The following is a 15,344-nucleotide window of genomic DNA, read 5'->3' as shown; positions in this document are numbered from 1 at the left end:
CCAAGACAGCAGCATTTAAAGCAGCTTCAACTGCAGTTCCTGATCTTTCATCTTGAGTTTCATATATAAAATAACTTGATCTCTTTCTTTCCTTCAGCAGATTGAAGTGTGTCTCCAAAGAGTTCCTAGTTGGCCTCTCTGGGATCAGGAGAGCAGAGGTGAATGAGAATATGCAGCTATGAACCTGGATCAAAGCAAGCTCTAAATGAGGGCATACAGATTCTTTCTTTACTATTCTTCCCTGTGTCCCCAAGAACTGGGGAGACATGAAATTCTGGACAAAAGCCCTAACTTTCTCATTTTCATAAAGCAACGATTTTTTTATTCATATAGTTCTGAATGATTTAATGAGATGGACTCTTTGGAAGGTTTGGTTGTTTTGAGGAATAAAAAAATGGAGGAATAATGCAGAAATAAAAATGGTTATCAAGGGACTTGTGATTCAGTGCAGTACAAGTGCTTTCACCTGTAATACAGCTACAAACTACCTAATCTTAAAATAATTTTAGATTGCTATTACCATTTCACATACCTACCTAGTATCAAATCCACGAACAACTGCACCCATTGATTTAGCTGCTCCTGCAGAAGCCAGGCCAGCAACTCCTCCGCCAATGATCAAGATCTAGAATGATACCATCATCATGCTTGGAGCATAAACTAAAACTAGAGCTGGTTAGAAAAGCAGCAGCATTATACCGCTTTCGCAACAGCAGATACGCCTCATTAACCAGCGATTTAAACAAGTTACCTTTGTAACACAGAACCAAAAACGACTTCAGTAAAGCTGCCCTGTAAATGTAACAGTTTAAAAGCTGTAACTGCTAACTTCACTTATCTGAGAGCAGACTCATCTGTAGCTAACAGTTTATGTAAGTAAATACAGGTTTTCTACTTAATTTCTCTTTTTTTTTTTTCTTCTCTAATTCTTTTACTTTCATTTCTCTTCATCCCAAGCCACCTGCAATTCCAATCAAGCAACCCCTTCCATCGCAGCCTTCAACGCACCAGAAATCTCAACATCTCTGACTTTTAACTGCTTCCTTGCCTTTCCTCATCTGGGAAGAAAAAAAAAAAAAACCACCAATCCATCCACGTATAGCTAGTCTGAAGTTTAAAACTAAGCAAGCTTACATAAAACCCAAATTATTCTATTATTAAAAAACAAAAACAAACTACACTACAGGTAGCGAACAAAAATTGGTATTGGAATAACTATAGAAATTTCCAAAGTCTCTAGAACTAGCCCCAAGGCAGGAAAAAAAGCCTTTAACACGGGTTCAGCAGTGGGTAGCTGTGCTCAGGAACTTACATATTCTTCTGCCACAGTATTTGTTTAATTGCACATACCTTCGCTGGAGGAACTTTACCAGCAGCTGTGATCTGACCCGTGAAAAATCGACCAAAGTGATTTGCTGCCAGTACCACAGCCTTGTAACTGTCAAGTAAGGACAAATACATATCAGTATTTTCCCAGGCTCAGCATGATTCCATTCATGACAGCAATCAAAAGGATGTACATTTGACCATAGCATGCATAGGATGAAGCAAGTTTAATATTTTACTATTGAGCACAAGTTTAATAGTCTTTCTGTATTTGTTCATATTTCTTGCTTTTTTTTAATCATGGAATACATTTTCAGAGAGAATTTTTGGACTGCAATATACTGGATGTCCACAACTATTCACTCTCTCAAATAAAATTTTACATGAATAATAAATGCTAACTTGCCAAAAGTTAACTTTGTCATCTTTGAAGCTACCTTCAAAGGCTGTAACCTGAGGCTTGCTAGGGAAGGAAACACGAACAAGCAATTGCAAAACCCAGAGTAATTTTGCAGTAAACTCACTTAGACAAGCAAGCACATATTCAAAAAAGATACCCTAACTCTGCAAAGCTATATGGCTTAGGGCAAGTAGCTTAACCTTGCTGCTTCTTTTGCCCCATCTGCTTTTTAGCCATCCTAGAATAAGCAGCTGGACACCAAGTTAACATCAGTAGAGCTATCTGAAAATGCAGATTAATGTGCAATTATGTCTTTTCTTAACAACAGTGCACATTTTCTTGCATTTTTACTAGCACTGTTGTGGTTCAACAGTCCCATTCCACTCTCTTTCCCATCCCTAACAGGGACATATGGAGGTCTGTATGCTGTAAAATCAGTTTTAATTTGGAATACAGCTTGTAGATTTTATACCTTTAAATACATTATGAATTCTTATATTTTAGTAAAATTACACAGAATGAAAACATAGAGAAACAACCAAACATGTACATTGATATATACTGCTGGTGTCCACAAAATAATCTGGCAGCCTTCTCCCAACAACATCAGATCCAAACAACAATCTGTGTTCAACCTGTCTTAAGGATATCTTTGAGCCTGCTCTGATCTAGTTCAGAGCAAAGAGGCACTAGACAAAGCAGTCCAGGAATTAGAAGAATTGCCTTCAATTTTTGTTTGTTTGTTTATTTTTAAAAAGCCTTCCTCTGATCTGCTGCAAAGCTGACCATAAGAAACTTAAAAAGTTGTTTGGCACCTCCAACAGCTTCACCCTGCTTGAAACAGCTATATGAAAATAGAGACGCAGAATTGGTTTAGATATACCCAATATCAAAGTACATAGCTTTTAATCCAGCTATACTTACTCAAGCTAGAGAGAAAAAAAAAAGTAAGGTTCATACCCAGCAATGTTGGCCATGGAGCTAAGTGCATCGTATCCCTGAGCAATGGTGACCCGTGGAACTTGATCCATAGCCAAGACAGTAGTCTTTTTTTCTGCAAGTTTTTTCAGGAGGTCTGGATTTTGTGCTGGGTAGATAAAACTAATCAGGGTAGCCGCCGTCTTAAAAAGATCTGCCTCATGTACACCTAGAGTCGAGTTATATATAGGAGCCCTCACCTGAAGAAAGGGAGAAGTTTCCAAATTAATCAGTGGAAATAAATCAGTGCACACTCCATTTCCTTTCTCCCAGCTTGCAGTCTGTCCGTTCCCATCCACAAAGTACATGAGGAAGGAGCGTGTCAGTTTACACAACTAAACTGAGTAACTGCACTTCTTAGCTGCAGTCCACATATTAGAATTAACTCTAGGCAGATGGGCAACAGAGCAGTAATAGTCAGCACACACTTTCAGAAAGTTCTGATGGCTTCTAACCAGCAGTTACTGGCTTTTATGACAGACAGCTGCCCCAAAACCAGCCATTCTCAGGCAAAATGATTACTGAACAGATGTGCCAATTAAACTCTACAGGCCAAGAATCACTAATTAGTTTGCAATGCACCATCACATACAGAGAATTTCAAGCATGAAATCCAGAAGAAACCCATCTTGATCTGTATTCATTTCTTTGGAATTTCTCACTTTTCTTCAAAAAGAAACCTACTTAAAAGAGTTGTTCACAAACTAGCGCACAGAAATTCTGTGTTCAATCCTGACAGGATAACTCCATATAAAACATTTAAAAGGAAGCCTCAACATCAAGTTTAAGGTCTTTTTTTTTCCTTCAGGACTCTGCACAACCTAATACCTCTCAAGCAACTTTACTTTTAGCGGTCTTCCCAGACCAGCTACAACTCCTCTAGTTACGAGTACTTTTGAAATACACTGTTGCTGTGAAGTTGTTGGATGTCTTATTGAGAAAAGTTAGAAACTTGCATCTTCAAAATTCCAAGCAACTTTCTCTGAAGAGTAACTTGGAGTTGTATGTTACTACTCTTTGAGCGAAAGTTTCTTAGAGCAGGGATCTTGTCTGATTAGAGTCTGGAACTAGTCTACCTCGCTCTAGAAAACACAACTTCTCCAAGGTAGTTAAAAACTTGATAAGAAGTTATCCTCTTTTTTTTTTTTCAATGCTGCTATTTACTAGTTTATTACTATAGGTGCACATCTGAGCTATTAAAAAAGACAGACTAAAATTAAATCAGAACTTAGAATGGAAAACATTAATTTAAAGGAGCTTATTTACTGAACTTTCAGCAGACTATTCGAAAAGTTTGACCTATATGTTTCTCCAAAAAGAATGTGGTAGGAAATATATTAATAAAGCAATTACTTTGACAATCAGATCAGAAGCCAGGACTTCCTTGGTCCCCTGGATCTTTGCTCCGACTTCTCTGTAATGGTCATCAGAAAATTTGGAAGCTTCTCCAGCACCACACTCCACCACAACATTGAAGCCTTGTTTAACCAAGGCTTGAACTCCAGCTGGTGATAGAGCCACTCTCTTCTCATTCTCAAATATCTCCCTGGGGACACCTACAGTCAGCTGTTTATAAGGAATTCCTGTAAGAGTGGCAGATAAGACAGCATTAGTTGCACTAAAGATTATTGAATTGATATTAACAGAACTCTTCAGTGTTGTATAGACACATGCAGACATATCACACTAGCAATTCTCCCTCCTCAGAGATGAGGAAGCAGAATGATATTTTCTAGCAGTATAGTTTACATTTCCTTAAGTTACACAATCTTTCTAGAAATCCCTGTTCTCTCAGGCATCAGCAGGTCAGCACAATCAGCCACACAAGCAATAACAAGTGTTTGGTGCAGTTCATACCCATCTGAAATTATACAGTTCTGATTGTATAAATCAGAATACCAATTATACAATACACAGTATTCTGATGATAACACATTCTAACTGGGGTAAGAAGAATTTAAATCCCTCTCTAGTTACTTCAAATTTACTGTGAAGAAATAAACAAATAAGCTTGAACAGCTGAACTGCATTTTAACTGAACATGTTTTAAATGTCTGTCAAAACCAAATTACAGTTGTCTCAGATCACTATTAATGAGTGTACCACAAAAGTACATTGAAAGGCACAATTACATTGATATTCTAAGAGTTGCAACAGAAATAAAAAATGTGAATTCAGGAGTAGTTGAATAATGGAATATAAGTCTACTAGTTTGTTCAATTATATTTCTCTTCAATGTTATCTCCTTGTCTTAACTTGTTCCAAGCTCTACTAAATAACACCAGAAAACTGCAGAAGATGCAATTTATCAGTTTTAGCTTAAGGTTTCAAATTACAAACATCTAACTTTGTTCATGTACTATTTGCAGGCTTCCAGTCTAATATCTGACAGTTAAACTTCTCTGATCCAATCAAGTGTTTAAATACATTATTTATAAATACATACACTCAGGCAGAATAATAGTATAAACTACCACATTGCTTCAATTATGCTAGACAGCATGCAGTCCAGCACCCAGGCCCAGTTCTGCACCAGCTTTCACTGACGTCTATCCGCAACAGCTTTCACTGATATCTATCCAGAATTTAAACCCGGATTGCGACATTTATACGAGACACCTACACCACATATATATTAATGAAATATAACTTGAGCAGCCTAAGCAGTCACTCATATTAAGGGTCAAGCAAACAAAAGAAACCACCAAAAAAAAACCCACAACACACCACCAAAAACCACAACCAAACACACACAAAAAAAAGAATGAAAGGCTTGTTTTAAATTACAAATCTTCTTTTAATTTGGCCACCAATACTATGCATTTTGCTACAAAAATTGTACCAGACTAGTAATGTGTTGCATGTTTTAGGAAGGTCTCCTTTTTACTTTTTTTTTCTGTTTGTTTTTTTAAGACAGAAAAAAGCAAAACAAAGCCAAAAACATACCATATTATAAGAACTTTGAGGAACTGAATTATTTTGATATTATTTTGATAATACAGAGTTGCTAAGAACTGGTACTTAAATATCTACCTGTACTTGTCAGTCTTCTCATCCATTTAAAAAAACCCAAATTATTGAACACATCCAACACAAAGACAGAATGAAAGATCACCAAAGAAGTGCATTACTTCTAATTATTTTACCTTTTTTTTATTTTAGCTTTCTCTTTGAAATTAAACTAATAAAATGGTAAGAAATAATTTGAGAACACAAGTGTTTTGATATTTAATATGTTGGAGAACATTTAAAATTCGTTAAATTACAATACAAAATCAAATTCAGAAAAACATGCTTTAAAGGAACATGAAGTCATAACAGGAGCAAGAATGTACATCTAAAACAACAGACCCACAAAGGTAACAATGCTTTGCAAAGATTTGCTTCATCAGCATACACCACATCTAAGCATCACTGTGCAACTTAGGGCATCCCTATCACAGCAGCACTAGCCACTTGAAAGCTATGGTAACTGTTGCTGTCACTCATACAAATTACCCTTGTCATTTGAAGAGAACTTTCCCCTCACCTCTTCTCCCAATTACTACACAATATAGTCCTGCTGCTAATTTTCATTAAACAAACTCAGTAGAAGTGAGGTCTCTTGTCTTTTAAAAGCAGAAATGAAACCTAGAAGATTGAAATTTGTTAGAATAACAGAGATGAACCATAATTTCAGAAAGGAAGTAGCTCCAGGACAGAAAGCAAAAGGCTTCTCAAGAAGCACTGAGAAAATAAAAACTGGAGTACTACCTTCCCTTTCTCCTTTTGGAAGTTTTTGCAGTGCACAAATGCAGAGGAAGGAAGGAATAAATTATAGCATACAGGGACTAGAAGGATGACTACACCCATTTTTAAAAAGGGTAGAAAGAAGGACGCTGGGAACTACCGACCTGTCAGCCTCACCTCTGGAGAGATATGGATTTGATGGGTGGACTGTTTGGTGGATGAGGAATTGGTTGGATGGTCACATCCAGAGGGCAGCGGTCAACGGCTCAATGTCCAGGTGGAGACTGGTGACGAGTGGTGTCCCTCAGGGGTCCGTATTGGGACTAGTACTGTTTAATATCTTCATCAATGACATAGACAGTGGGATCGAGTGCACCCTCAGCAAGTTTGCAGATGACACCAAGCTGAGTGGTACGGCTGACATGCCTGAGGGACGGGATGCCATCCAGAGGGACCTGGACAAGCTCGAGAAGTGGGCCCATGTGAACCTCATGAGGTTCAACAAGGCCAAGTGCAAGGTCCTGCACCTGGGTCAGGGCAACCCCCAGTATCAATACAGGCTGGGGGATGAAGGGATTGAGAGCAGCCCTGTGGAGAAGGACTTGGGGGTGTTGGTGGATGAACAGCTGGACACGAGCCGGCAATGTGCGCTCGCAGCCCAGAAAGCCAACTGTATCCCGGGCTGCATAACAAGAAGCGTGGCCAGCAGGTCGAGGGAGGTGATTCTGCCCCTCTACTCTGCTCTGGTGAGACCCCACCTGGAGTACTGTGTCCAGCTCTGGAGTCCCCAGTACAAGAAGAACATGGACCTGTTGGAGCAGGTCCAGAGGAGGGCCACAAAAATGATCAGAGGGATGGAACCCCTCTCCTATGAGGACAGGCTGAGAGAGTTGGGGTTGTTCAGCCTGGAGAAGAGAAGGCTCCAGGGAGACCTCATTGCGGCCTTTCAGTGCTTAAAGGGGGCTTCTAAGAAAGATGGGGACAGAGTTTTTAATAGGGCCTGTAGCGATAGGACAAGGGGTAATGGTTTTAAACTAAAAGAGGGCAGATTCAGACTAGATATAAGGAAGACATTTTTTACAATGAGGGTGGTGAAACACTGGAACAGGTTGCCCAGAGAGGTGGTAGATGCCCCATCCCTGGAAACATTCAAGGTCAGGGTGGACGGAGCTCTGAGCAACCTGATCTAGTTGAAGATGTCCCTGCTCATTGCAGGGGGGGTTGGACTAGATGACCTTTAAAGGTCCCTTCCAACCCAAGCCATTCTATGATTCTATCATTTGTTGGGTAATATACAACAATGATAAGAACCAGGCCTTCCATAGTATCTTACTAGGTCCAAAATGATGTTTTTATTAACAGGGAAAGTGATTTTTATGTAAAAACAGTGAATATTGCTAAATGACAGTGTACTTACTTATCATTTACAAAGTGAAACACTTAAAAGCCATGAAATGAATAAAGGACATCTGAAATCTTACACTTGCCACATAATAAAAGAAATACACTGACCTCTATTGTAATGGTACCCTAGAATATCACACTCATACATTTGTTCTCAAAGCTTCTCTCTGAGACAAGGACGTGTAATTTTTAATCAGTGGGAAACTGAGGCAGAAAGCAACAGATTTGGAAAGACACCCAACTTTGTAGACCCAGTGGAGACACATGATCGCTCTTAGCTTCTGTGCCAGAGGGAGTCCCTGAAGTCCCATATAGCTTTATTTGCAGCCCACAGTAGTGCAAGCAAGAGGGTGATAAATACACTTGTGCTCCCTGATTGAGCTCCATGTGCAGGTTCCTGGAAGCAGAACATATGTAGCTCAGAGACCTTTAAAGGTCCCTTCCAACCCAAACTATTCTATGAATCTATGACTGCAAATTTAAAGGCACACAGACACTTGAATAAAGCTTATACACTTCTCAAGCAAAAAAAAAAAAAAAAAAACTAGATTTTTTTTTTAGCTCCTAAGGCCCAAGTTCAAATGACAACTGATGCTTCCGATTTCTTTTTTTGTTCACTTGCTTTTGTGTGAGGTAGCAAAGTAGAAGAGTAAATGGCTAAGAGGGATGGGACAGGAACATGCACTCGCTACATGCCAAATGTGTTTTCTCATTTATTTCTTTTTCATATTATTACATCTTGCATGCAATAAAAATAGGTTAAATAGGTAAAACTTTTTCAGATAGAAAGTATTTGCACCTTCTTTAGTAAGCAGAATGATCAGAGACCAATACTGAGGACCATGCCCTCCCTCCAATGTTTTGGGAGATCAAATCCAAGCTAAACATTCAACAAGTCTCATTCGTCTCTCACCTTCTTTTTTCCTCTGTCCCACTACCAAATTTCTAGCAACCAGTGAATATAGAAGCAAACAGATGTCAGTTTGCCAGCCTTTAACTAGAACAAGTATAAGACATTTTTCAAGCAGACTACCCTGAGCTATCACATCATTCAACACCAAAAAGGAGCAGATGTCTACAACTGCAAAGCAAAGATTTATGTTAAAACTTCAGGACAGGATATGATAAATAATATGTTTGAAGGAAGCTATACTATTAACACAGAACACAGATTTGGTTTGTTGAACTCAGCAATTTCATCAAAGTCATTAGTTTTGAAAGGTTGAAATCTAGAATTATAAACTTAGGATCTTGATTTAGGTTTTATTTTGAGATAGTACATCTGCTATCCTTGCCATGGGTTTAAAACTGCGTGAGGGAGCAAAGCTTCCAAGTTGCCTTTCTAAGCCTTCATGTCAGATAATCTCTTTAAGAACTGCCTTGGGTATGTTTTAGTAACTTCCTGCTTTATGACATCAAGAACATTTTCCAAAAACAGACCAAGTTACACATACCTTGAGCACCTTTTTGAGTCACATGATTTTGAATGTATTGTTCATTGAGTAGGAGATACAAAGAATCAACACAAAAAGTATTTTACCACTATTAAAAGTAGAATCATTAAATTTCACAGGCCTTAGAATCTTAGTATACAATGTACATAAATTAGAATTTATAAAAACTAATAAGAATACTGTATTTTTAAGCCACTCTTATTACTATGCTTTCTCACCCCCTTAACATAATCTCTACTGTGTAACGAGGACATGTGCAAAGTACAGTCTCAAACTTCAAGTAAACAAAATAAGTAGGTAATCTACATCTCCAAGCTTTAGAAATCAAACAATAACTATAAAAGCGATCTTCTCCATTTAACTTCCATCTACAAACTGAGTCTTTAGAGAAGATCCTAAATTAAAACTATCAAGAAAACTCAGAACATTGTATGTAGAGAAATAGAGAAAAATACAGGTTTTTTTATCTCCTTAACCTGATTTCAGGAAGTAGCCCGTAGCAAAATATTATCAACAAATATTAGAGACTGACTTAGAGAAAAGAGAAAGAAGAAGTTTTGACTATATGCCACATGTTCTGGGATGGGAAAACAGGATACGAAGCCTGCCTAACTTCTAAGTTACTCTAACATCAGCTTTAAGCAAACCACCTCACCTGTTCTGAAGATGAGGACATATTCCGAAGAACAGCAATAAGATGTTTGGGGGGGGGGGGGGGGGGGGGGGGGGGGAATGGTACAGAAGATTAAACAAACACCCTTCTTACACAAGTAAGGAGATACAAAAAACCCAAAGAAATTAAAGGAGAATGTCTATGGTTTATAAATAATGTACAGCTTATCTAGAGAATTAATTGACAATAAACTGTTATAGGTTTAAAAATTCTCCAAGATTTAGAAAAAAACCAGGAAATTTTAAGAAAAAGGCATAAAAATAAGAAGGACATTAAAAATCCGAAGATAGAGAGGGGTAAAAGTTACAGAGCTGTAGGACAAATCAATCTGGAAGTATATTGGAAACCTCAGAATTGGTCACTCCGTAAGCACCTTTCTCAGGGCTTGGGAAAGTTTTGCATCTGTTTCTGAAGCATCTGGTGCTAGCGACTATTTGAGATGGGTTACTGGAATACTTGTTTATTCCTGTATGAAAATTCCTATGTTTCTAAAAAAACAAAGAAAATAGCAGCAAAATAAATAGCAATAAGTATCCATCCTCCAAGTTTACTTTTCAACTGACTCCAAATCTCTTCACTCCCCAGGCAGCTGTTATTCCTGTATATAACATAACCTGGACTAAATGAAAGCTAATTTGAGAGAACGGAAGTAATAACTACAGTCTTAAGAAGAATGACTGTGACACTAGTCTTTTCAGAAAACTTACTCTTCTTAGTATTATAGTGATTTTACCAAGTGTCACTATAATAAAAGATAACTATGTTTTATTCTTACTTTTAGAAATTATTTTATATGCTGTTAAATTTTGAATCAAGAGCACTTAAAAAGTATACATAGGCAACAGTACTGCTACTAATTTGTCATTCAATTGCTGTTTTATTCTTGATTTGTCCTCTACTGAATGACAAATCTCATGTTACCAAAATGAACTATAAGGACAGCTTAATTATCAACCAAAAGACTTATCAAGCTTATAATTCTCAGCATTAAATAACTGCATTGCATGAATACTACTCTCCCTTAAATAAGGGCTTTCACATGAGAGATCTGAAGGGACAGCACTGAATGCTTAAACACATGACGCTAATCAGAATTCTCCATCCTTGTGGAAAAATTTCTGAAAACTGATTCATAAAAACAAGAAAACATACACACACACACACACACACACAAGCATACTGATTTCAGTGAAACTGAAGAGATCTTTCAGTTTCATGATCAAATTTGTGGTCAAAGTCAAATACAAAGATTGATTCCAAACTCAAACAACAAGGACACTTACCCGGGACATCTGAGAAAGGACTTTGAACCTAGTTTCCTACGTCCCAGGTTAACACTCCCAACCAAGGGACAATTTGCCATATCAAGACAGACAGATGTCTCTCTCATTCAGATACTGAATATGGGAAAAAAAAAAAAAAAGATTTGGAGCACCACAAATTCATGGGATGGCAAAACCATTACCTGATCAGTTCCGACAGACCCCAGATCCCTGGGCTGTCAGTCAGAGCAAAGAAATTCAGGTTTCACCATGCCACTGTGGTAAAATGCCATATGATACAGATTACCAGGAGCCCTCAGAGTAAAGAAACTCTTCCTCTCATCACATTTCTTCAGAAGCCCCAAACATTGGGTCATTGATTTGAAAGGACCCCAAAATGCACCAGCCACTGTTAGTATTGCCAGAAATTCCATGCAACAAAGGCTTCTCCGAGTTATATGGTCTAATCTTATGTCCTGTGTTTTTACAGCCAGACACTTCTGTTCAAACAGTGCTACTTTTCTAAGTCTCCAAAATATCTAATGCAGTACCTACTGTGCATGTGTAGAAGAACCGAACATCACATGTACAATCAGTCTAACTCTCCACATTAATCTGTCCCAGACTGAGAAGACCCTAGATCAGCACTGAAGCAGGGTCTCTAAGTTCCTTCAGGGAGACATGACCCATGCAGGATAACAGGCAAAAACATCATTAAACCAGTTTTACATATTCTCCAGTCTTCTAGCTGTCAGGCTACGCACAGTGTAGGACAGAGCAAAAAATGTCAGTTCTGATTTTCATACACCTGGCTCACATCATAAGCTAGAACCAAGGATGCCTCCATTCCCCCCTCCTTCCCCCACCCCCCGAAAATACCTGAACCTGTCCATTATCTGCACTAAAATGTAATCAGTACAAATATACCAACAAACCCTACATGTAAAGATGCAGATCAAAAGTTCTTCAACATGGTACAACATAAAAGTTTCCTGAACAAAGTTAAGGGATTTTTTTTAGATGGGATAATTACAAAGAGAGCATCTGCAAGCATAACTATATGTAGCTGTGAGGGCTGTATTTTCCCCTGCATGCACACACAGAGTTGCACTACCAAAACTTGTGGGGAACTCAGGCTTTTAACCAAGAAAAACATTTGTTTAAATACTTCCCTCAAGCAAGGTGTCAGCAGGAGCTCTGACCACCTACCCTTAAAGACTATTTGGATCCAAATTATTTATAATAAACACAAACACCTTCTGCATAAGCCCTTTAAAACCAGCGTAAAATTGTACTGCAACTGACTGACTCAAGTAAGCTGCCGACATCATTTAAGAGTGTTCTTTTTATTTTAAGTCTTTTTTGTACTAACGCATATCTGTAAGAAAAATTCAAGCTATCTTCATGTTTTAAAATAAAAGATTATTTACAGTAATTTAATCAATTTACCTGGCTTTGGAGCTGCCTGAGACCTGAGCATCTGGTGGGTTCTAAACATTCGCAAACACGGCATCTTTGCAGAATGCACCTTAGGTGGTAACACATTGCCAAAACCAGGAGTTGAGCACCCACTAACAGCAATACGCAGAAGGCTTGCCATTTCACCCAGACCTCACAGAAGAGACTCTGTCACGTATGGAATCCCTGCTGCACATGCAAAAACAAAGCAAGAATTATTAATGATACTAGACAGAAGGTATGTAAACTCAGCAGCTTAAGTCATCAACTGACACTAGCCACGAGATGATCATTTCTCCCCACCTTTTCTTTCTAGCTAGAAAACAAAATCCACTGTTTTTCCAAACTGAGTAAGGCAAATATCAAACTGAAGCAGTAAGCCCATGAGAGAATTGACATTACAAGTTGACCTACAGATTGATATTTCTGTGACTGAAGACTGTATTCTCTTTACACCGTTGCTCTAAACAAGCAACTCTGACAAGTGAAAATCTCCTGCACCCCAAGGAACCAGACAAACAATTCAAACCCCAGCCAGAGCTCCCAAAGGAGTTACTCTGAGCGGGACAGCAGCTTACAGGCGTCAGGAGACATACCAAAGCAGGCACTCGGAGTGGGAAAGGCACCACCGGGGAAAGCGGGGGAGCGGGCAGGGGAGCCGGTGCGCGCTCCCCGCCGGCTGCCGGGCCGCTCTCGCTAGCGGGTGGCTACTGGCTGCCAGCAGAGGGAAGGACTCTTCGCCCGGAATCCTGCCGTCCGCGTTTATGGAGGCACTAACGCGCCGTTCCGTCCCTCCCCACGGCTCATGGCGGCGGCCCACCGCTCCCCGCCGGCTCGGCCCACAAGGCAGCGGCCCTATTTAACTCCCGCCGCTATTTATAGCCCGCGGCCACTGACTGACCTTGGGCAGGCGGCTCGCCCTCCGCCACCCGGGACCGCAGCTCCCCACAGCCACAATGGCCGGCGGCCATCGTGCCCGCTCAGAGGGAAGCCGAGAGCCACCACCTCTCCGCCCCCCGCCTGGGAGCGCTCCCGGGGGCCCCTTTCCGCGTCACCTGCCCTTCGTTCCCGCCGCTCCCTGGACACTACGAAAGCGGGACACCACAGCCTTCTCCTCAGCAACGGCCACCCCCCTCCCGCGCCAGAAGAAAGCGAAGGTACCCCCGCGCACTACCCCAGCCCGCCGCACCACAGAACAACACACCCACCGACCGATACCGCCGGCCCCACCACGGTATCTCACCGACCTTGGGGCGAGGCAGCCTATCTGCCCGCCCGTCCGCCCACCCGCTAACCCGGAAGGAGTGAGGGGAACACGGAGATCAGAGCGGGCGGGTCACGCGGCGTCCCTCTCCCTGCTCTGGAAGGGGGCGGCAGAGGGTACCCGTCACGTGCGGCTCGTACTTTAGGCGCCCGCGTGCGGGGGAGGGATGACCCGGCGACTCTCTGCAATACGGGAGGATAAAAGAAAAAGAGCAACTCTTGCACCTGTATAAATACTAATATATGAATCGATAAAGAGAACGTGCTATTAAAGAGACAGTTTACGGAGAACGGCTTGTCAGGTTGCCTACACTATTGCCTGTATATGTTGTCCTATTTCACACAATCTGTAATTTCTAGGTATAAATTAGGCTTTTTTTATTTACATCTATGCAACTGTTTATGCAAAATATGCTTTGCCCGAGGCATTTTACGGTGTCATACAGCTTCCAGTCTCACAACTAGTGAATTATGACTAGAAGTGAAGCACTGAAAACGTGAGTCTCTGAGAGTGATTGATAGGATACCCTACTACTAGATGTTCAGGAGACTACTGTGCTTTTAAATAAATTTGTGAGAAAGATTCCATTTAGAGTTACAACTTATGTGCTAATATATGCTTTGTGTTTTGGGCTCAGTAACCATCAACTAGTGCAACAACATGCCTCATCAGTATGATAGGGATCAATATAATTCCAATTAATAATATATTCTGTTTTAAAGTTAGAACCAGCCCTCTCTGTCTTTCTAATTAGAAATATGTTGTCAGCATAAAAAAGCCAAACATGTAAAAGCGCTTGTGTTCTGAATAGTGACAAAGTTGCAGTTTCTGGTTTCTCAGCACCAGGTGCTGCAGGTCTGTGCAATATTGCTTCTGAATTAAGTTTTAGACTATTAGGTAACACGCTTAGGATAAAGCAGGTAACTCCTCTAGTGGATATTTATAAGCAGTCATAACTGCATTTGGTGAAAGTTTTAATCCAGTTATTGGGTGCTTAGGATATGTCTTGCTAGCTTAGCTATCTCAAGTTTTCTGCTGTTTGGTCTCAGAGGATTGAAGTAATTTACAGCACCTCAGCTACTCAGGCCAGAACATACTAAGCAGAATTGTAGGCATTGTCTAAAGGGGTTGACTATTGTAGATAGTATTTGGGGATTGTAATTTTGGATTTAACTGCCTGAAAGATTTTTTTTTTTAGGGATCTACATTGGGGAGGAGAAATTGGGTTCCCAACCAAACACAACTGCTCTCATCCAAACTTCAGTAGTGCATCTGTAATGAAAAGATGGATCTGGGATCACATTCCACTCTACACGGTAAGTAGTTGCCAAGCAGTCATTAAATTAGGATAATAAAGAATGTCTGTTAAGTGAAAAGAATTCACATTTATGACCAA

General features: G+C 40.0%; 1 protein-coding gene across 1 annotated transcript in view; it reads right to left on the bottom strand.

Annotated features, from left to right (window-relative positions):
- Positions 1–12,862, bottom strand: part of LOC127028862 (NAD(P) transhydrogenase, mitochondrial-like) — a 58,541-nt gene extending 45,679 nt beyond the window's left edge. The window contains exons 1-5 of the mRNA XM_050914520.1: positions 12,676–12,862; positions 4,058–4,287; positions 2,687–2,904; positions 1,351–1,438; positions 537–625 (exon numbers count right to left, since the gene is read on the bottom strand). Of these exons, the coding sequence (XP_050770477.1) occupies positions 537–625; positions 1,351–1,438; positions 2,687–2,904; positions 4,058–4,287; positions 12,676–12,826 (776 nt within the window). The 5' untranslated portion in view covers positions 12,827–12,862. The remainder of the gene's footprint in view (positions 1–536; positions 626–1,350; positions 1,439–2,686; positions 2,905–4,057; positions 4,288–12,675) is intronic.
- Positions 12,863–15,344: the final 2,482 nt, after the last annotated feature.

The sequence above is a fragment of the Gymnogyps californianus genome, unplaced genomic scaffold (genome assembly GCF_018139145.2).
Source record: "Gymnogyps californianus isolate 813 unplaced genomic scaffold, ASM1813914v2 HiC_scaffold_45, whole genome shotgun sequence".
Lineage (NCBI taxonomy): Eukaryota > Metazoa > Chordata > Aves > Accipitriformes > Cathartidae > Gymnogyps > Gymnogyps californianus.
The sequence above is the reverse complement of the archived record's forward strand: the minus strand, read 5'-3'. Positions and strand labels throughout refer to the sequence as shown.